Raw genomic sequence first — 22687 nt, 5'->3', positions numbered from 1 at the left:
CCCCTTCCCCCGCCAGTCTCCCCACATCCCCCCTTCCCTCGCAGTGCCCCCCCTCACATCTTCCCCCCATTCCAGCCTCGCTCTCCTCGGCCGCACAATCCCCCCGATCCCTCCGCATCGCCCCATCTTCCCTTCAGTGCGCCCCCGCCCCCATCCCAGCCGCGGCTGGGATTTAAAAGGCTCTGTCCTCCCCGCCGCGGCGGGCAGCCCAGAGCTCTCTGGTTCCCGGCCGCGGCTGGGATTTAAAAGGCTCTGGGCTCCCCGTGGTTGCAGGCAGCCCAGAGCCCTTTAAATCCCAGCAGCGGCTGAGATTTAAAGGGTTCTGGGCTCCCCGCCGCAGCGGGCACCCCAGAGCCTTCTGATTCCCGGCCCCGGCTGGGATTTAAAAGGCTCTGGGCTCCCTGCGGTTGCAGGCAGCCCAGAGTCCTTTGAATCCCACCCTCTGTCCGCTGATTGCCCCCTCCCCAGACCCCTGCCCCAACTGCCCCCCAGAACCTCCACCCCCTATCTAAGCCCCACTGGTCCTTGTTCCCCAATTACCCCCTCCCGAGACCCCTGCCCCTAACTGCCCCTTGGGACCACAGCCCCTATCTAAGCCACCTTTATCCTTGTCCCCCACAGCCCACTACGGAGACCCCCCCCAACTTCCCCAGGACCGCACCCCTACCTGTCCCCTGATAAACCTCTTAGACTCCCATGCCTATCCAATTGCTGCCTGTCCCCTGACTGCCCCTTGAACCTCTGCCCCATCCAACTCCCCCTGCTCCTTGTCCCTTGACTGCCCCCCGGAACTCCCTACCTCTTCTCCAACCCCCAAACCGCTTACTGTGCCACTCAGACCAGCGTATCTGGCTCCATGCAGCTCCAGACAGTTGCTGCCATGCTCCCCCATGGAGCCCACAGCCCTCTCCCACCCCCAGCACCTGCCTTCCAGATTTGAACACCTCAAAATTCAGGAGTGCTCAAGCTCGGTTTGGGCAGCTTTTACTTCATTTCTCCCAAATCAGTTTCCCCTGCAAGGTGCCAACTGAAGGTGTTGGAGAACAGAGAGATCGGGTGGCCTCCTAATGCCTGGAAAAGAGACAAAGGCCGGAGGAGGGAGTGTCAGTGCCTGTGCGGACTTCTGGGAAGTGCACGGTGTGGAAGGGGATGCTGTGATGCTTTGGAACATCTCCATACAAAGCCAGTCAGGACTCTGGGGGAGCCTCCTCTCTCTGAGCATACTGTCTCCAGGGCAAGAAGCTTACACCTTCCTGGGTCTGACCTCGGAGCATTCAGCATGCCTTTCCACGTCATGCACTTTCCAAAGTGAGTCTGCCCAGGCTGGTCCTGGGGCAACCAGAGGTCGCTGCACCCCAACTCCGCAGTCAGATGTGACTCTCAGCCAGACAGTAAAACAGAAGGTTTATTAGATGACGGGAACACAGTTTAAACAGAGCTTGTTGGTACAGAAAACAGAACCCCTCTGTCAGGTCCATCTTGGGGGGTGGGGAGCCCAGAACCAAGTTCTGGGTCTCTCCCAATTTCCCCAGCCAGCTCCAAACTGACACTCCATCCTCTGGCCTCTGTGTCTCTTCTGGACAAGGAGGCCACCTGATCTCTTTGTCCCCAACACCTTCAGTTGGCATCTTGCAGGGGAAACTGAGGCACCCACACAGTATTCAGAGAAAATATTAAGAACATTCCCACTTCATCACAACAGATGCAACAAAATATAATACTGTATATTGAAGTAGGCAAGTGCTGCTTCTGACTTTCCACTTTTAATTGACCCTTGTAATCTTGTGGCACTGACGCGTTGTAGCTTCATTTTATATCGGCTTACAGGGCGGGAGCGGGGGGGGGGGCACCACCATTTTGGGCCCCACCAAAAATTATACAAACCTGCCGCCTATGCCAGCCGCCCCCCGGGGCTCGGGGATCTCGCCAGGAGCCTGGGAGCCAGAGTCACCACAGCGGCTGCGAGTCACTTCCTGCGGCCGGGGCTGAGCCCAGCGCTCGCTGCCCGGAGCCGCCTCCCGGCTGCTCCTGGGTCCTAGCGCTGAAGGGATCGCGCTGCAGCATCTCTGGGTCCGGTGTACCGACAGAAACATGAACCGCTCCAGATTTGCTACTTTGGCTGCACTGAGCATGCGCGGTCGAACTGAGCATGCCCAGTAACCTGTGCTGTCGCCACTGCCCTCTCTCTGCCCTCACTTCTACTCACCATTTGCTGCCTGCTCTTTGGGGGCGTTTAAAAGGCTCAAGGGGGCAAATCGCAGCGGGGGGGCTGCCAGGGTCTGAGCGGGGACAGAAATTTACTGGTCAGAGGGGTCAAGCTGCTGTAGGCAGCGGCAGGAGAGAGGCTGAAGGGGAAAAATCGGGGTGGGGGTGGGAGCCGCGGTTAAGCGGGGAGAGACGCTGCGAGACCCTGTGCGGGGACAAAACCCCCGTTTAGGGAGGGGGTGGGGGGGGAACAGTGGCCCCTCGGGATGAGCCACCTGCTGCGCTCGCAGATCTGTGGGTGTCGGGGCTGGGGGGGGGCAGAGGCTGTTTTCAGTTGTGCCCCTTGTCAGCCCCGGAGCAGGGGGCGGGTTCCTGGGGCTGGGTCTTAAAGGCACAGGCAGCCCGATTCCTACACTGTCAAAGCGTAGACAGCGCGGCTCCTCTCGATCCTATACAAGTGCTGCGGGGCTCTTACTGCTCCAGCCAGGAGACTGAATGCGGGGAAATATTGTACAGACGCCCCCTCCCTCCCTCAAACTCTGCCTCTCACTTTTTGACTATGTAAAAGTGTCTTCTATCATTTTCTATGTCTATATGAAATCACTGCAGCTCCTTTCTCTTATGTGCTGATTTGGTAACTCCCGCCCAGAGCCCACATGTCTGTACCCCCTCCTGCACCCCAATCCCCTGCCCCAGGTCAGAGCCTGCACCCGTCACTCAAACTCCCCATAGCCTGCAACCCTCCTGCACCCCCAACTCCATCCCAGAGCCTGCACCCCAAACAGGGCTGGATTAACCTGTTGTGGGCCCGGTGCTAAACATATTTGTGGGCCCCCATGGGGGAAATGGGGACATGAGGCATGGGGGCAGAGTCCTCAGAGCGAGGGGCTGACTGGGGGCAATGGGATATGAGTCATGGCACGGCAGGGACAGCCCCACTCCACCCAGCCCAGTACAAGGGCTCTGTTTACAAACCAGGAGCTGCCAGACCCACTCTGTCCAGCCCAGCCCTGCACTGCCATTGTGCTTCTTCCCCTTGGGGGTGGGCCCATGCTGCACCATGCTACCCCCTGCCCAGCACCCCTCCGGCTCCCTACTCGCAGTGCCACACCACCCAGAGACCCCCACCAACCCCCTGCCCAGCACCCCTCCGGCTCCCTACCCGTAGTGCCACACCACCCCGAGACCCCCACAAACCCCCGGCCCTGTACCCCTCTGACTCCCTTCACCCAGTGCTGCACCATCCAGACCCCCACAAACCCCCCTGCCCAGTGCACTCCCAGATCACTCCCCCACCCACTCAGAACCCCCCCACAGATCCTCTCATTGACCAGTGCCCCCCAGCTGAAGACCCCCCACAGCCCTCCCACAACTGCACAGTGCCCCACACCTTCCCACCCAGAGCCCCCCTACAAAACCCCTCACTGTCCAATGCCCCCCACCACCACAACTGCACAGTGCCCCGCACAGACCTCCCACACTTCCCAGCGTCCCCGACACACACAGATCTCCCCCACTGACAGCCCGCCAACACACAGATCTCCCCACCCTCCCCAGTGCCCAGCACCTATCCAGACCCCCTAGAGACCTACTCTCCCAAACCCTAACCCCCAGCCATAATAGCCAGCCCTGATGGGAGGTGACTATGTCTGCCAGGCTGAGATGGCAGCGCAGCCAGAGCTGGTCCTGGGGCAGGAGAACTCTGGCCTCTTGGGAGTGGTGGAAGCAGCCAGGCTAGAGCAGGAGCAGAGCCTACCCGGGCCAGGCTCCCTCAGGACCCAGCTGAGCCTCCCCCCTCCCCGACTGTTCCCTGTGAGTGGCTGAGACTGGCCCAGCCTCTGCACCAGTCCCAGGTGGCTCTTCCCCCAGGGAGGCAGGTGGGGCCACACAGGTCCCAGGCAGTGGAGACAGCTCAGAGCTGGAGCAGTGCTGGGGAGTGGGCAGATCCCTGAGTGACTCCCGAGATCCTACCCAGCCCACCCACATCCATTGGCCCCGTGGCCAGCAGCCTTGCAGAGCACACACCTCTCTCTCTCCCTGCTTTCCTATCACCAGTTATGTTACTACAGGAATGAAATCGAGACATCCCGTAAAACAGCTAGTTCCACATTGTTCTTCAAACCTCAGATCATTGAAATGCAGCTTTGCATTTGAGATACTATATGACTGTAGTACATTTTGTACATTGAAACAGCATGCACTTCTACTGAATATGCTTAATGATGGACTTTGAGTGAACTTGTGTGATTTGATTCTGGGGAAAGACTTCACAGAATGTGGACACGAAACAGTAGCATGTTGCATGTTTGAGAACGTGTTATTATCAACATGGGGCACAGCAAATCAGGTGATACATTGTGTAAGTGTGAGACAATAATATGAAAACAAGTGTGTATGTATGTGAGCAATAAGTCATTTCAATTACTAATTGAAAAGAGAGAGAATGGATTTTTATCTATGTCGAGAAACCAGAGGGGGGAAAAAGGGAAAGCAGAGCTCATTTATGCAGTCTGCTAATGTACTCTCTAAAAATTTCAGAAACTTCATCAAACGATTAACTAGTAAATCCTCATCTGATTGGAACAGTAAAATTGTTCCGCATCCCAGACAAAGTGATGGCCACAACTGCAGACCACTCATCTTAAAGGTATTGAATACCAAATTGCCATTAATATTGGTTATGTATGTTTACTTATCCATGTTGAAAGTAAATGCCAGAGATTACCAGTGGGCACTGCACCGGTGTCCTTGCCAGGGTGTATGGGGTGCGCTTCTGGCCCCAAGAAGGAATGGGGTCTCCAGTGGAAGGTGCGGTGCTGGGGGGACCAGATTCTACCAGCCAGCCCTTCGTGACAGCTGCTGCTGCAGTGGCCAGGAGCACCAGGTGCTTGTAAATCACCGTAGCCCAGAACCCCTTTTGCTCACCCACCGTAGGCAGCCCTGCCAGGAGCGTTCAACAGCATTGCTGGACCCTGTGGCTGGGCCGCTGATGCGGGGGCGATGGGATAAAGGGGGCAGCGCTGTTAAAGCATAAAGCACTGCCACAGCGGAAGTGTAATGTCAGCCATGTACGGGAAGGAACCAGCAGCCAGTTCTTACCGGTACACTGGACTGGCCCACTTTCACCTCTGTTACTTATGTGTATTCTAAATATCTGTGTTGGTAGTTTGCAGAAACGTATTTGCAGCACAAAGACTTCAGTGCGGTAGAAACAACACAAGAGGCTAATACTGCATTTAGAAGACATACAGCAATTCTTCTAATGAAGGAGTCAGGTAATTACTTTCTTGCATGTATTGTGGACTCATTAGGCACATGTGAAGATAACATGAAGAGTGGAACTTTGTCACATAGTAGACAGTTATCGTAACACCCCTAAAGTGGGATATCTCACAGGTTTGGTTCTCTAATGGTGACTACGAATCAATAATATCTTTAAGTACACAAAAATTTGAATGGGGTGAATGATTGCTATTGATCAGTTGAATGAAATTTGCATTTTTAGATACAGGTGCAGTAAAGTAAAAATTTGAGAAAATATGATTCCCAAAAAATAAAAAAAAAGTTCAAACCATTGACTGCATTAAAATATTGACAAGTAATAAATCAAGGTTTGCATTTTTAGTGTTGGTCATACCATATTCATCATTTCATAATGCTATAATTATTTTTTAGAAAGCATGGAGGACTATTGCATATACTGCAACTGTATCAACTGTGAAAAAGAAAATGAGGATTGCACGATGGTAAGATAAATAGTATTGAATGAGAAATATATGCCATAAACTGGTTAAGGACCATGATTCCTGTAAAAATTCCACAGCAGTAATCCTTTTCTTCATGCTGATAGTCATATATTAGGTAACGCTCCCATGTGGAAGGAATAGCATGAGTGAATGCTAAGTATGTGTAACATTATAACTTCTGTGATTTCATTTCTTAATTGTTACTTATCAAAGGTCCAGTGTGATTCTTGCAAGAGGTGGGCACATATACCCTGCATTGCAGAAGGAACCAATCAAGAAAACCTGACAGATGAGAAGAAAGAGTACAACTGCAAGAAATGTGCATAGTTCACTTCATTACCCCCCCCAAAAAACCCCAATAGAAAAACCCATAGTTTAAATGCCTCTTGTTCAAAACATAAAACTATATTTCATTGGGTTGCATTATGTATAGTCGGAATTTAATAAAACATGTATTTTACTTGGAAAAATTATTCTCTGTATTTGTGTCCATATATATAATGCAAAGTATAAAATTATATTTAAAAAAAGAAAGTGGTCTCATCATGGGCGTTCTCCATACCCCCAAACCTTACCTCCCTTTTCACGTACTCACACACAAACGAGTGAAAGAGCGCGCCTCGCTCATCCAATAGGTCAATTTGGCACATTAGCCAAGAGGAAGCAGATCGTGAGCGTTTTTGACCGCAAAGCCCATCCCTCCGGATTTGCAACCATCCCCAGACCAGTGACGTGCATAGGGAGCCAAGTCACTGGAAATAATCAAGGAGGAAGCCAGTGGAAAAAATGAATGGGGCCACTCTGGTTATCACCTTGGGGTCAGGGGCGTCCTCTGTACCCCCAAACCTTACCTCCCTTTTCACTTATTCACACTGTGACGAGGTAGTTCTGGCGGTACCAAAGTGAGAGTGCCAATTCAGGACAAATTGCTCAAACAGGGCAGTTACAGCCCTCGGCTGGGGGTTTTCCACCTCTAAGGCAACCCAAACCAGCCAGACACAAAGGACTTTGGTTTCACCGCACTGGGTAACACAAGTCACACAAACAATGTCCTTAGACACTCCAGTCTCCCAGTATCACCACCAGACCCACTCGTCCTGGGGATGAATGGTTATGAAAACCAACACCCCAATAAAAGAAAATGGTTCTCTCGATCCCAAAGGACCAAGCCCCAGCCCCAGTCAATATACACATCTGATCTTACCCACAAATCACGCTGTTGCCAATCCTTTAGAATATAAAATCTAAAGGTTTAGTCATAAAGGGAAAAAGGTAGAAATGAGAGCTAGAATTGGTTAAATGGAATCAATTACATAGAGTAATGACAAAGTTCTTAGTTCAGGCTTGTAACAGTGATGGAGTAAACTGCAGGTTCAAATCAAGTCTCTGGAGAACATCCCCCGCTGGGATGGGTCACTAGTCCCTTGTGTAGAGCTTCATTTCCTAGCAAAATCCCTCCAGAGGTAAGAAGCAGGACTGAAGACAAGATGGAGATGAGGCATTAGCCTTATATAGGCTTTTCCAGGTGTAAGAACCTCTTTGTCCTTCCTGTGGAACATTACAGCAAAATGGAGTCTAGAGACAAATGGGCAAGTCCCTGCATACTTTGCTCAGTTACAAGGCGTATCTGCCTTCTCTCCATGGGTCGATTGTGTAGCTGATGGTCCTTAATAGGCCATCAAGCAAACTTATCAGAGCTAACACCAACTTGTCTGGGATGTTACCCAGAAGCAGAGCACAAATACAAAATACAGACAGTACAGAGCCAATACTTATAACTTCAACTACGAAATGATACAGACAGCATAAATCATAACCACCAACCCATAACCTGGTCTTAGCCACCATATATGACCACCTTTACCTAAGATTTGGTGCCACTACAGGACCTTGGTTGCAAACCATGTTCTATATGGTCCCAGTTTATATCAATAATGTCACACACACACAAACGAGTGGACGGGCGTGCCTCAATCATCCAATAGGTCCATTTGGCACATTAGCCAGGAGGAAGCAAATCGTGAGCGTTTTCGACCGCAAACCCCATCCCTCCAGATTTGCGACCATCCCTGGACCAGTAACAGGGGCATACGCAGCCAAGTCACTGGAAATAATCAAGGAGGAAGCCAGTGGAAAAAATGAATGGGGACACTCTGGTTACCACCTTGGGGTCAGGGGAGTGCTCTGTACCCACAAACGTTACCTCCCTATTCACGTATTCACACTCAAAAAAGTGGAAGCGCGCGCCTCAATCATCCAATAGGTCAATTTGGCACATTAGCCAGGAGGAAGCAAATCGTGAGCGTTTTCGACCACAAACCCCATCCCTCCAGATTTGCAACCATCCCTGGACCAGTGACAGGGGCACAACCATCCCCGGACCAGTGACAGGTGCGTAGGCAGCCAAGTCATTGGAAATAATCAAGGAGGAAGCCAGTGGAAAAAATGAATGGGGCCACTCTGGTTACCACCCTGGGGTCAGAGGAGTGCTCTGTACCCCCAAACCTTACCTCCCTTTTCATGTATTCACACACAAAAAAGTGAAAGAGCATGCCTCAAGCATCCAAAAGATCAGCGTTCGGCAACCTTTCAGAAGAGCTGTGCCGAGTCTTCATTTAGTCTCTCTGATTTACGGTTTCGCATGCCAGTAATACATTTTAATATTTTTAGAAGGTCTCTTTTTATGGCTATAATGTATAACTAAACTATTGTTGTATATAAAGTAAATAAGGTTTTTAAATGCTTAAGAAGCTTCATTTAAAATTAAATTAAAATGCAGAACGCCCCAGACCCGTGCAATAGGTCAATTTGGCACATTAGCCAAGAGGAAGCAGAATGTGAGTGTTTTCGACCACAAACCCTGTCCCTCCTGATTCGCAACCCTATGGACCAGGCGGTAGCAAGTCCTGAGCAGGAGCCCAGATGGTGACGTTGTGCGGCAGAAACTGCAACTAGTAGCAAAATGTGAGGGTTTTGCAATGTGTCGTCACACCTGTCTCCTGTTCCACTCCCAGGCGCTATGATCAGAAGGGCCCATCATGAGCATCTGGCCCAGGGGATCTCATGACCAAATTTGGTGGCCTCAGAGTGTGGCCAGCAACTCTCACTGGTGGCCGCTCTGACACTTTCCCCTATAATCCTAACTAACCAAGACTCGTCCCCATAATTTCCTTCTTGCTAGTATACAATATTTTTTTTCCCCACCAGTGCCAGTTTTTAATGTTCTTTGTGGTCAGAAATCCCTGGGCTTTGGTGGTTTCAGTAGAGTAAGTGTTCCTACTTCTTGGCACAGTGGTGGTTTAGCATTTTGCAGGGGAGAGGTTACTAGCACATCACCCTGTAATGCTTTAGGTTTTTTAGCACAAATCAAATGCATGGTAGTTCTGTCAGTGGACAAGGGAGAGGTTACTAGCACTTTATCTTATCCTTTTTTTCTGCTGCCCAAAAAAAACAGCGGCACCAGAAGGAGAAACAGGCTGATCATCAGTCGTAAAGTCCTCTTGAGGTGGAGAGGCCTTTTTGCAGTGAGAAGCACGGGTCCAGGCAGTCAGTTCTTGGCATTTTACAGCGGTGTTGGTAGTCAGCAGGTTTTTAGTTCTTCACTGGATCATTGTAACTCCTGTTCACCATTTAATTACACTTGCCATTTTGCCTACATTGTAAACTTCTGTGCAATATTGTAATTCAAAACCCATTTAAAAATGCTTACTCCATTTTGTGGAAGGCATGTGCTACAGCCTCCATTTTTGCAAGCCATACTGTAATTTTATTAGTCTAGTTGAGATGTGTCAATGAGGTATGTATGGGTGACAGAATCAACCTCCAGGACCAGCCCGTCCTGATGAAATAAAGTTCAAATACCAACGGCTGAAGAACTAGACAACAGCCCTAACTCAAGCAAGAAGCATCCACCCTAAAAAAAGAAAGAAACAGAAGGAAGATCAAAGCCAGGTCCCAGGCTGACAGTCACACCTGCAATTGACGGGTGATCAAGCACCAAACCCAGAGGCGGCGTGACACAGCGAGACCTAGAGACTTTGAATCCAAACTAAAAGCCTATAAAAAGGAAGGGTGAGATGAGAGACTTTGCTTAACATTCTGCTATCAACAGCTACTGCGGACTGTTCCCCTTTGAACTCCAAGGCACCAATCAAGAGGTAAGAGACCTTCTGAAATCTCTAATGGGGTATCGAAGGAGGGCTGCCCGTGGAACCGTCTGTCCCTCTGGGGCTCATGTTATCCGAACTTATTGATTTTGTAACAAAATCAAATGCAGAGAGGTACTGATGAACTGTTGCCGCTCTCAATAAGATTAGTTTGAAGTGATCAGAGCCAGCTCAAGCTTTTTTTGCCACCCCAAGAAAAAAGTGCCGCCCCCCAGGCACGTGCTTCCTCGTCTGGTGCCTGGAGCCGGCCCTAGAAGTGGTACTGAGGATTTAGTTTTCCCTGATGTGCAACAAGGCCTGATCTGAGTCAATTACATGGAAGCTGCTTAACCCTTTTTGTCATGTGTCACAGAAGTTTAGATCCTGTGTGGATTCTCCCATGTTGAATGAGGTCTGATCTCCATGTGAAACTTTTCCCACAGTCCAAGCACTTACACGCTCTCTCTCCTGTGTGGATTTTCTGGTGTTTAACCAGGGCTGATCTCTGTCTGAATGTTTACCTATAGAGCAAGCACCTGTGGGGGTCTCTCTCCTGTGTGGATTGCCTGATGTTCAACAAGGTGTGACCTGTGTTTGAAATTTTTCCCACAGTCCAAGCACTTGTGGGGTCTCTCTCCTGTGTGGATTGCCTGATGTTGAACAAGGTGTGACCTGTGTTTGAAACTTTTCCCACAGTCCAAGCACTTGTGGGGTCTCTCTCCTGTGTGGACTGACTGATGTTGAACAAGGTGTGACCTGTGTTTGAAACTTTCCCCACAGTCCAAGCACTTGTGGGGTCTCTCTCCTGTGTGGACTGACTGATGACAAACAAGGTCTGACCTTCTTAGGAAACTTTTTCCACAGTCCAAGCATTTGTGGGGTCTCTCTCCTGTGTGGATTGCCTGATGTCGAACAAGGTGTGTCCTTCTTATGAAACATTTCTCACAGTCCATGCACTTGTGGGGTCTCTCCCCTGTGTGGACTGACTGATGACAAACAAGGTCTAACCTTCGTATGAACCTTTCCCCACAGTCCAAGCACTTATGAGGTCTCTCTCCTGTGTGTAATGCCTGATGACAAACAAGGTCTGACCTTTGTATGAAACTTTTCCCACAGTCCAAGCACTTGTGTGGTCTCTCTCCTGTGTGGATTGCCTGATGTCGAACAAGGTGTGACCTTCTTATGAAACTTTTCTCACAGTCCACGCACTTGTGGGGTCTCTCTCCTGTGTGGACTGACTGATGACAAACAAGGTGTGACCTTCGTATGAAACTTTTCCCACAGTCCAAGCACTTGTGGGGTCTCTCTCCTGTATGGACTAACTGATGACAAACAAGGTCTGACCTTTGTATGAAACTTTTCCCACAGTCCAAGCACTTGTGGGGTCTCTCTCCTGTGTGGATTGCCTGATGTTTAACAAGGTAGGACCTTTCCTTGAAACTTTTCCCACAGTACAAGCACTTGTGGGGTCTATCTCCTGTGTGGACTGACTGATGTTGAACAAGGCGTGACCTGTGTTTGAAACTTTTCCCACAGTCCAAGCACTTGTGGGGTCTCTCTCCTGTGTTAATTGCCTGATGCTGAACAAGGTTTGACCTCTTTTTGAATCTTTTCCCACAGTCCAAGCAATTATGGGGCCTTTCTCCTGTGTGGCTTTTCTTAAGTGACTTTCGTGCTGACTTTGGACTGAAACATCCTCCCACAAAGGTCGCCTGGGGTTGCACTTCTCCAGGAACTTCCTGATGATGATTCTCCTCCTCATTCTCATTCCCTCGCTCAGCACCTTCTGGAAGAGAGAGAATCCAGACAGGAGTCATTGTGCTTGGAAGAAAGAGGAATAGCACCGAGGGAAAACCCAACAGAGAAACTGAGCAATTGGATTCTGCCTCCACATCACACCCAAACACTCAAAGTGAAGGAGAAATGGGAAGGAAACTCCTGCAGCTAAGAGGATGGGTGGAAAGTCGTGAGCGATATTTGCTGACTACAGCCCTGTCCTGGCTGAAACGAGGAAGAACTGGGGGTGCTCACTTACACCATATTTGGGGATTCTCAACTTTTTCCTTCACTTCCTAGATGGTTTCTGTGTCAGTCCTCACCTGTATGGGAGCATCTCGGAAGCCTTCTTTCCTCGCAAGTCTGGAGATCGGGCACCCACGGCTCTTCCCCTTGCTCCAGGCGGGCGATAAGCACAGGTTTGGGAATGGGAAATCCTGTGCAGGGGGTGAAATCAGACCAGATCAGGGTGCATGGAGCACTGGTGGAGTATTTGTTACTAAGGACATTCCGTGAGTGGAACCTGTCCCAACGAGGGAGGTGAACAGGGATTGTGTGTGCAGCCAAGAAACAACACAGACAGGACAATGCTGGATTTATGCCCCTTGGAAAGGTGGAGTGGGGGGATGGTTTGGTTGTCCACTGGGTTTTGACACCCATGTCCCACTGGAGAGGGCACAGAGATGCAAGTCTCTCGCACATGGCAGCTGTGCATTATGGAACCCATTCGCCTCTAATGTAACTGACTGAGGAAGAACCTGAACACATTCAGATATGTAGGTCCCACGGCTTCTAATAACAGAGTGGACGGGAAGCCCTTACCCAGCGAGGTCACCATCTCATAGGTCTCCTGCATGACGTCCCTGTAGAGGGCTCTCTGAGCGGGGTCCAGCAGAGCCCCCTGCCCCTGGGTGAAATACACAGCCACCTCCTCGAAGGTCACCGGCATCTGAAACAACAAGAGTCCCTCCCTCAGCACCTGCTGCCCCAGATACAATCCCACTAGTCACGGGAAGGGGAAAAAAATGTGAAGCTCTGGGAGGGCCAGACTGGCAGAATCCCACCACCACCCAGCTCAGAGGCTTTAGGGTGGGGAGAAGGTGAGCGCTCCCTGTCCCCCACATCAGACGGAGCAGGGCCGGGATTTCTTATTTCCCACATGCCTGCCAGCCACAGGCTGACATGGGAAGCAGAGCTCTGAGCTGGGGACAGAGACCGAAATACCAACAGCTTCTCTTCATATTTCACAGCAGCCTCAGGCCAGTGGGTCCAGGCTCCAGCATTGGGAGTCTGGAAAATGTTCCCAGGCCTGCCTACGGGGTTGTATCCTGTTTGAGAAATGGGGGAATGTCCCCTCTACCATCCCACGCCTCCAATGGGCCTACTCAGAAAATCAGCAGGTTTCTCACACCCTGTCTCCTCTCTGCCTCTCCCTCACCCCGCCCAGTAGCTCCCTGAAAATCTCCTACCTGAACTGACTCCACCACAGCCATTTCCCTTCCCTGTCTCCTAGAAGACGGGACCATCTGGAGCGAAATGTGGACGTGATTCCTCAGTCTGTCAGGGCGAGAGGAGCAATGGGGGAGGTTACGGAAGGGGCTTCAGTCCATGTCACCCGCAGATTCCCATGGAAGAAACAGATTCTTCACTCTTGTGTTTGTTAGCAGCAAGTCAGAGGCAAGTATCAGAGGGGTAGCCGTGTTAGTCTGGATCTGTAAAAGCAACAAAGAATCCTGTGGCACCTTATAGACTAACAGACGTTTTGCAGCATGAGCTTTCGTGGGTGAATACCCACTTCTTCAGATGCAAGTGGTGGAAATTTCCAGGGGCAGGTTTATATATGCAAGCAAGAAGCAAGCTAGAGATAACGAGGTTAGTTCAATCAGGGAGGATGAGGCCCTGTTCTAGCAGTTGAGGTGTGAAAACCAAGGGAGGAGAAACTGGTTCTGTAATTGGCAAGCCATTCACAGTCTTTGTTTAATCCTGAGCTGATGGTGTCAAATTTGCAGATGAACTGGAGCTCAGCAGTTTCTCTTTGAAGTCTGGTCCTGAAGTTTTTTTGCTGCAGGATGGCCACCTTAAGATCTGCTATTGTGTGGCCAGGGAGGTTGAAGTGTTCTCCTACAGGTTTTTGTATATTGCCATTCCTAATATCTGATTTGTGTCCATTTATCCTTTTCCTTAGAGACTGTCCAGTTTGGCCGATGTACATAGCAGAGGGGCATTGCTGGCATATGATGGCATATATTACATTGGTGGACGTGCAGGTGAATGAACCGGTGATGGTGTGGCTGATCTGGTTAGGTCCTGTGATGGTGGCAGAGGCAGCCAGAGTCAGAGGCAGTTTATTTCAAGCAACTGCAGGGGGAACCTACGGGGATGGGGGGCTTCCCTTTCTTAGGCAGGTCTCCAAAGTACAACAGTTTAAAGCACATATTTATAGGTTCCCCTCACATATATCAACAGATACAGCTGAATCTTGTTATACATTTTCCTTCCCATTCTTATCTGAAAGCAAGGTTAGAAAACAGCTTCTGATGTCGTTTCCCCATCTGCCTCGCACAATCCCCGCTTCTACAAATCTCGTGACATTAGGGTTAGGGTTAGCCTTGTCGTGGAAAAACGACCACGCGTTGTGTTTGGATCAGAACCGCCTGAGGCCTTTGACTGATTACCAGCGCACAGGGGCGGACCGCTATTGGAAACAGCCTCCCCGAAGCTGGTTACAGACAGGCTTATAAAGCTTAAAAGCACAAACTCGTTACACAAGGCTGCAGACATTGCCTTGTCATTTCCTTACTAGAAATGTTGCAAAATCAATATAAATTAGAGCAAACTTAAATTCTTCCCATGTTAGGCCTCTCCTGGTATTTACTGTCTGTCCTTTTGCGGTGAAACGGTGACCGTGAAGGATATGGCACAATTGTTTTTGGCTAGGGGACTGTTGGGTACTTTCCACTGCCTCCTCTGTGCCCTCATTTCAGCGAGCTGACCTTGGCAGCTCGACATGAGGCTTGGGCCTATAAGGTTTGGATGCCACTGGATTTTCCCTTACAAGGGATTTGGGGTGCAGACTGCGGTGGGGAGAGGACATCCCCCAGCCCTCTCTCACCGCAGCAGCTCGGGCAGGGGCGGCTCTAGGCACCAGCAAAACAAGCTGGTGCCTAGGGCGGCAAAATCTAGGGGGCGTCCCCCGCGGCCGGTGGGGGGCGCGGCGCGTGGCTCGGCTGGACCCCCCGCGGCTGCGGACGGTTCGCGGGTCCGGCGGCTCCGCTTGACCTGCGGGAGGTCCACCGGAGCCCCGGGAGGACCGGACCTGCCGCAGGCATGACTGCGGAGGGGGCGCTCGTCCCGCGGCTCGGCTGGACCTCCCGCAGGCATGACTGCGGCAGGTCAAGCGGAGCCGCCGGACCCGCGAACCGTCCGCAGCCGCGGGGGGTCCAGCCGAGCCACGCGGGACCAGCAGTCATGCCCACGGGAGGTCCGCTGCTCCCGCGGCTCCGGGGCGCCTCCCGCGCATGACTGCTTGGGGCGGCCAAAACGCTAGAGCCGCCCCTGAGCTCGGGGCAGGGCGAGAGGAACCTCTCCCCAGGCACGGCAGCTGCTGTGGTCCTGACCCAGGCTGAGGGAGGGGTTCCTCTCCCCAGCAGCTCTGGTGGACCTGGGTCGAGCCTGGGGAGGGGATTTTTTCCATTCTGACTCCTTCTGCCCCTTGTACACAGAAACAAGCAGGATCTTAGTTCAAGGCCTGTAAGCAAGCTTGACCAAACTCAGAGGACCTTGACTAAAGCTTAAGGCCGGCTAAATTTTCCCTCACAGCCTGTCTTCTGCTCTGTCTCTTAAAAACACTAAGATGGCTGCTGCAAACCCCCTTTTCACACGTCCACATTCCCCCAAGGCTCTTCAGACCCTTCCCGTAACAGCAACTCTAAGCCAAATGCTAGAAAAAGAAAAGGAAAAAAAGGGGCCACTTTGGGGGATTTCCCCGCACTGCCCTGTAAACTCCTCTCCCTGAGGAACAGCCGGAGCCCTCTGGTGGCATCACCCGAAGAACGAGCTGCCCTGGACTCCCCCAGCAGCCCCCAGGAACAGGCAGACAAAGGCTGATTCCATTGGCCCATCCACTCTCCCTACCGGCCAGAATCAGCAGTGACTCTGGTGGGGCTGAGATCTGAATCCTGCAGGAAAATCAGACCAGGGCCCCGGGCAGACCCCAAAACTCATGAGACACAGACCCCAGCAGCACGGGGGTGTCTGACAATACATAGGGTGACCAGATGTCCCGATTTTATAGGGATGGTCCCGATTTTTGGGTCTTTTTCATATATAGGCTCCTATCATCCCCCACCTCCTGTCCTGATTTTTCACACTTGCTGTCTGGTCACCCTAGATAATAACACACTGGGACCTCCCCATCCCAGCGTGCCCCCCCGCAGCCCCTGCATCCGCCTCCTGCCCCCACCCCGCTCCCCCGCCTGCCCTCACCCCCGGCACCTCTTTAGCCTCCGCCCCCTGCAGCCCGGGGGTGCCGGGGGGGGCGGGTCTCTCTCACCTTCCCTCCGAGCGGGGCCCCCCGGGGCAGGGGCCGGGCCGGGCTGGGGGCTCTGCCCTGGGAGAGGCTCCTGGGGGGGAGCAGCGGGAAGGGCCCTGCTGGAGATTCCCCTCTCCCGGCTGCAGCCAGGGCTCCGGGCTCCCAGCACCAGCCGCCCCCCGGGGCTCGGGGATCTCGCCAGGAGCCTGGGAACCAGAGTCACCGCAGCGGCTGCGAGTCACTTCCTGCTGCCGGGCCGGAGCCCAGCGCTCGCTGCCCGGAGCCGCCTCCCGGCTGCTCCTGGGTCCTAGCGCTGATGGGATCGCGCTGCAGCATCTCTGGGTCCGGCTCCTGTTCCACTCCCAGGCGCTATGATCAGAAGGGCCCATCATCTGGCCCAGGGGGTCTCATGACCAAAGTTGGCGGCCAGGAACTCTCACTGGTGGCCGCTCTGACACTTTCCCCTATAATCCTAACTAACTTGAGGAGAAACCAATAAATATGCACAGAGGTAAGAGGGGGGGACGTTCCTGCCTCTCTCTTTGCGGGGAAGAGGCAGTGGAGGGGGGCAGCCCAGCAGGTCACACAGAGTTTGTAGTGCAGCCGCGCTGCTGGGAGAGAGCTGCTGCTGGTCCTCCAGGGAATTATCTCAGTCCATCAGCAGGGCACCCTCCTCTGGTGGCGTCTCACGCTCTGTCACCGCTTCACTGGCTCCATGTCTTCAGAAGCCAGAGCTGCATCTCTCCTGGACCAGTGTCCTCTTCGGGGTACAGCCCTCTGGCTGAGCCCCAAACTCCGTTCCCCCCACTTTCTGCGATGTAAAGGTTTGCTTTAGTGGGACACTACTGAGAGTATCCGATTCAGGATGAACTGCTGAGAGCAAGGGCAGGCACAGCCCATGATAGGTAGTCCTTCACTCACAAGGTACAGCGAAAAGCGAACTTCTTTGTCATCACTCTGGCTAACAAAGTCAGAGAAGCAATTCCCTCGGATACTCCAGTCCCCTTGTATCACCACTAGAAGCATTGCTTAGAGGGATGAGTGGTCATTAAAACCAGTGTCCCCAGTTAAAGGTTCTCCTGATCCCAAAGGATCAGCTACACACTCATGTCAATATACAAATCAGATCTTACCCAGAAATCATGCTGTTGCCAATTCTTTAGTATCTAACATTTAAAAGTTTATTAATAAAAAGAAAGGTGAGTTAAAATTGGTCCAAGGAATCAAATACATACAATAATCACAAAGCTCTTGATTCGGCAGCGATGGAATAAACTGCAGGCTTATATAAAGTTTCCGGTTACTCTCAAATCATTAGAAGGACCTCCGTTCCCCAGTTGGAATGCTCCCCTTCGTATAAATGCATAGTCCAAGGGTTTGAGCAGCAGAGAAGCTGGAGCAGGAAAGAGCTAAGATGGAGATGTTTCCAGGGTCTTTTATATCTTGCATCATGTGCAGGGAATCCCATTGAAAAGAACAGTAACAATATCCAGTCACATGAGCCATCACATGGGCAAATCATCCATCCACGCATGACTCCGTTCTTTACAGGCAGAAGCCATGGCCCACATGCTAGTTTGAATGTTCCCAGGAAGGCTCATCAGATGTGGACTGGCATCTCCCGAGGCCCATTGTCAGTCAGGTACTTCTTGATGGGCCATGCAATTTGAATCGTTCCTTCGCAATTCGCTGGCCAAATGCTTCACTGGGGCTCCTCAGAATCAAACTCATGGAAGTACAAGTATGTAGCCAATAGTCATAATTTCAAACACATCAATAACATATGCATGCAAATAGAACAAAAATACCCAGCTATTGCAATCCTTTCCATAGGCACCTCACTTGACCACCTTTGCACAAGATTTCTTGCAAACGTAGAACAGTGGTTGCAACAATGATCCATATGATATTTTAATCAGGTCACGTCATACCGGAGAACCAGCAGCCCTTGCTTCCAGCCTGTCGCCGTGGTGCCGAACTGCAGCCCCTAGTACAGCCCTTCCCTCAGGGGAAAACTGCGGTTCTTCGATGGGCCACTCTCTTTGGCAGCAAGTGGGACAGACCCGCTTGCTTCTCTGGGCCCCTCCCCCAGGACCCTCTAGCAGCAGCTCTTACTGCCTCCCCTCCAAGTGCTGCTGCTTACCTCTTTATCCCTGGGCCACTTCCCGGTAGCCCCAGCACCTTCCCTGCCTCCTATTGGGGCTTCTGTCTGACAGCCAGTGGGGCTGCAGCTCCGCTTACTCGCCTGACCCCACCCTGCTCTCCCTGACACTTCTCTTTATAGACAGCTAGTCCTCTTCCATCAGGCTGGAGAAAGAGACTGTTCTCTGCTCTGCAGAACAGTCCTTTTTATATGGCCCTCACTGGCTGCTCCATCAAGCCTCCTTTCCATTGGGTCTCTCCGCAAGTCCTCCTCTCATTGGCTGAGCTTTGCACAGCCTCCCCAAGGGCTGCTTTAACCCCTCTTCTCCCAGAGTGGGAAACTGCACTACACCTAGGGTGACCAGACAGCAAATGTGAAAAATTGGGATGGGGGAGTGGGGGTAATAGGAGCCTATATAAGAAAGAGACCCAAAAATCAGGACTGTCCCTATAAAAATCAGGACTTCTGGTCACCTTAACTACACCTCAAATTGTGAATACCCCTGCCGCATCCCCTCCAGCACCCACTCTACCCCCTCCAGCTCCCACCTTCATCAGTGTCTCTTTTTGGGCACCTGGGATATGGTCACCCTAGCAACAAACATACACAAAAAACTCACCATTCTACATGCACTGGTGTTACACACATTTCAACGGCAGATCATGACTTTTCCAATGATCCCTCACCAGGCCTACGTTGTACACGATATATCAGAACCATACATAAGTGGTGAGCATGGGGGGCAAAGAGAGTCTCTGTCATCCCAACACAGGACACTGAGGTAGATGGGGAAGGGGTGACCGGGTGGACTGTTGGGTTCCTCATCTTCCTCTGGCCTCAGTGATGGGGGTCGGCCTGGCTTCAAGGCTGCCCAGGTCTGTTGACATCCCCGGCTCCCTTCTTGCCTCAGCCCAAGTTTGGCATCTCAAGAATAGGGAGACGCTACTGCCTCCCCTATCATTGTCCGGGATGTCGTTCATGGACCTTTAGAGTTCAGGGGCAGTTTCACATGACTCAGCCAGTCCAAGTTGAGTCCCTCCTTCTCTGGTACCGGTGCAGCGAGTTCACAGTTCTCAGCCTCGGCTGTCAGGCTCGGAGGAGCAAACCCAACAGTTTCCCAGCTCTGTTCCCCCAACTTCTCCCCCTCCCAACGGTATCTCACATCTCTGCAGGGATCAGGCAGTGTCGTGGAAATTACCCACGCCTTGCGTTTGTATCAGACAGCCTGAGGCTTCTTTATTGTAATACAAGCATGCGGGGAGAGACAGCTGCATCGAGCTGCTCTGCAAAGATGAAAACAATAAAAGCTTACATAGATTTTTAACAATATACAGATAAGCACATTTCCTCATTAATATTTCCTTATTAGGAACACAGCAAAACCAAGTTGTCCCGTTTTAAAGAGTTGTTCTTTTGCGGTTAACAGCTTTCTTAAGATTACCTGTTGCAATTGTGTTTCTCAGAGCTCCCTCATTCCCCCTCTTTATCATGTACACAGTTAACTTGACAAAAGTTTAGGCTCACTTAACATTGCTTTCACAGGCAGTAACTTCCATTTCAGTCTCTGTCTCTCGCATTCTGAATCTAGGGGCTGGTCTACACTGGGGGAGGGGGTATCGGATACGCAACTTCAGCTATGTGAATAGCATAGCTGAAGTCAAAGTATCTTAGATTGATTTACCTCGGGTCTTCACGGCGCAGGATCGACGTCCGCGGCTCCCCGTGTCGACCCCACTACCTCCACTCGCTCCAGTGGAGTTCCAGAGTCGACAGGAGCGCGTTCGGGGATCGATATATCGGAGATGTAATATATCGATTCCTGAAAAATCGATTGCTACCTGCGGATATGGCGGGTAGTCTGGACGTACCCAACTCTCACCATCAGTGTTCATGCTGAGAGACACTGACCACTGGAGGGATAGCTCAGTGGTTTGAGCATTGACCTGCTAACCCAGGGTTGAGGGGGCCACTTAGGGATCCGGGGCAAAAATTGGTCCTGCTAGTCAAGGCAGGGGGCTGGACTCGATGACCTTTCAAGGTTCCTTCCAGTTTTAGGAGATTGGTATATCTCCAGTTATTATTATTACTGTCATTGTTCAAACCACACACACAAAAATCTCACGACAAAGGGTTACACAAACATTAAAATAAAATAATATCTAAAAAAGGATGATTCGTGCCAATGACCATTTGTCTCTTGAAATCTGCAGGAAATCTGAGCCACAAACTATCCAACTAAACTAATATCAAAGACGTGACCTCATGGCCTTCACGAAGAGAGAAAAACCCACAGGCCAGGGTGGACTATAGAATGATTTCACATTCATAAAGTGAAATCTCAGAGACTCTTTTAAGAAATTCACCCATTTTCTTCTGAAGTGGCTAAACCGGCTTCACTTCTCACCTGCTTATTCGGCTGTATGAGTTACAAAAGTTTTAGCATCATCATCATAAAAGAAAGAGAATGAAAAACAAAACAACCTTCCCATCTATAAATGATCTGGACTAAACCTAGAAAAACCCAGGAAGCAATTTTATCAATAGATGGAAACAGGGCTATAAAATGTGAAGGTCAAACTGTGCTTTGAAGTTCATTGAGATTTCCCTGCCCACTGCCAGGTCTGTGACACTTCCTTCTCCAGCACTCAGGCGTCTGACCTAAGACCATAGACATCAAAGCTGTGACTCCTAAGCATGAAGAGCCAGGGACAGGGTGGTAAGTGACACCTTGGGAGATGGAGGGAAAGAAGGGAGACAGGTTAAACTTTCCATGGCTGGGACAGAGCCTGCTGTGTTGAGAGTGGAGCGTGACAGTGATAGGGGAAGGAGGTTTCAAGTGGGAGCCGTATTATTCTGTATCCGCAAAAAGAACGAGGACTCCTTCTGGCACCTTAGAAACTAACAAATTTTTTTGGGCATAAGCTTTCGTGGGCTAAGACGCACTTCATCAGATGCATGGTGTGGAGCATACAGTAGGAAGACACACACACACACACACACAGTGAAAAGATGGAGGTTGCCATACCAACTCTGTGAGACTAATCAACTCAGGCGAGCTAGTATGAGTTTTCCCCTACTGTTACTCACACCGTCTTGTCAACTGTTTGAAATGGGCCACCCTGATTATCACTACAAGCGTTTTTTTTCTCCTCCTAATAGCTCACCTTAATTGACTAGTCCCAGAGTTGGTATGGAAACCCCCATCTTTTCATGTTCTCTGTATGTATATCTTCCTCCTGTATGTTCCACTCTATGCATCTGAAGTGGGTTTTAGCCCATCAAAGCTTATGCCCGAATATAGGTGCTCGTTTCTAAGGTGCCACAAGAACGCCTCTTTCTTTTTTTAGGGGAAGTAGGGAATCTCTCGCACTCACCCCGTCGCCCTGAAATAGCAGAGAAGCTAAAACACCCCATTTTACTGTCCCTGCTCCCCACTTTTTTAGCATCTAGTTAATTCTGGTGCATAAGGGATAAAATGTACAAACACTAAATGCTTTCCGGCACGGCCTGGTGTAACGCGAGACTATCTGGGAACGAGAAAGTCTGGCCGCCAAGGGGGAACTCAGGGACTAGCAATCACTCTGCTAACGGGAGATTGGGGTGGGGGTCAGAAACTGTGTTCCCTGCAGGCAACGCAGCTGCACTGCAGGCTATCGAGGGCCGTGGAGGCAGGCAGGGAGGGGCCCCTCTGAAGGCTAGGCCCGGGTCCACTGGAGATGCAGGGGAGAGGAACCCCTCCCTCAGCCCGGCCCAGGACCACAGAAGCTGCGATGGCTGGGGAGAGGTGCCTCTCACCAAGGGCCGGCTCCAGGCACCAGCCACGCAAGCTCTTGCTTGGGGCGCAGATACGGGGCGCGGCAACGCAAGGCCCACGTTGTTTCCTGCTCTGGCCGCCCTGTAGGGGGCGGCAGTGTGGAGGAGGGGAGCGCCCTGCAGCAAACTCGGCAGGGCAGCCCGCGTCCTTCCCTCCCCGCCGACCAGAGCAGCGCAGAGCCCTCCCGACAGGCAGCGCGGCGATCAAGGCCGCGGGGTGAATGCCCCGCTGAAGCCCTCGCCACCCCCTTCTCTCTCTGGCCCCTGCTCCCTCCCCATTAGACCAGGTGTGCACTGCAGCACAGGGAGTCCCCTGGCTCCGGCAGCC

General features: G+C 51.4%; 2 protein-coding genes and 1 long non-coding RNA gene across 3 annotated transcripts in view; all 3 read right to left on the bottom strand.

The window, feature by feature from the left end:
* Window positions 1–9150: 9150 nt before the first annotated feature.
* Window positions 9151–12731, bottom strand: LOC120382887 (zinc finger protein 184-like). The gene is made up of 4 exons (XM_039500343.1): window positions 12695–12731; window positions 12196–12309; window positions 10685–11882; window positions 9151–10599 (listed from the first exon to the last, which is right to left on the bottom strand). Exons 1-4 carry the CDS (start codon window positions 12726–12728, stop codon window positions 10464–10466), a joined length of 1482 nt encoding a protein of 493 aa, XP_039356277.1. The 5' UTR covers window positions 12729–12731; the 3' UTR covers window positions 9151–10463.
* Window positions 9151–22687, bottom strand: part of LOC120382929 (zinc finger protein 707-like) — a 37716-nt gene continuing 24179 nt past the window's right edge. Inside the window, exon 5 of the mRNA XM_039500414.1 lies at window positions 9151–9864. Coding sequence (XP_039356348.1) covers window positions 9845–9864 — 20 coding nt within the window. The 3' untranslated portion in view covers window positions 9151–9844. The remainder of the gene's footprint in view (window positions 9865–22687) is intronic.
* On the bottom strand, window positions 12784–16465 carry LOC120382943. The gene is made up of 3 exons (XR_005588284.1): window positions 16425–16465; window positions 13342–13429; window positions 12784–12821 (listed from the first exon to the last, which is right to left on the bottom strand). It is a non-coding gene; the product is annotated as an uncharacterized LOC120382943 (long non-coding RNA).

This window comes from Mauremys reevesii, linkage group 15 (assembly GCF_016161935.1).
Source record: "Mauremys reevesii isolate NIE-2019 linkage group 15, ASM1616193v1, whole genome shotgun sequence".
Classification (NCBI taxonomy): domain Eukaryota; kingdom Metazoa; phylum Chordata; order Testudines; family Geoemydidae; genus Mauremys; species Mauremys reevesii.
This window is presented reverse-complemented; position numbering and strand designations above follow the sequence as displayed.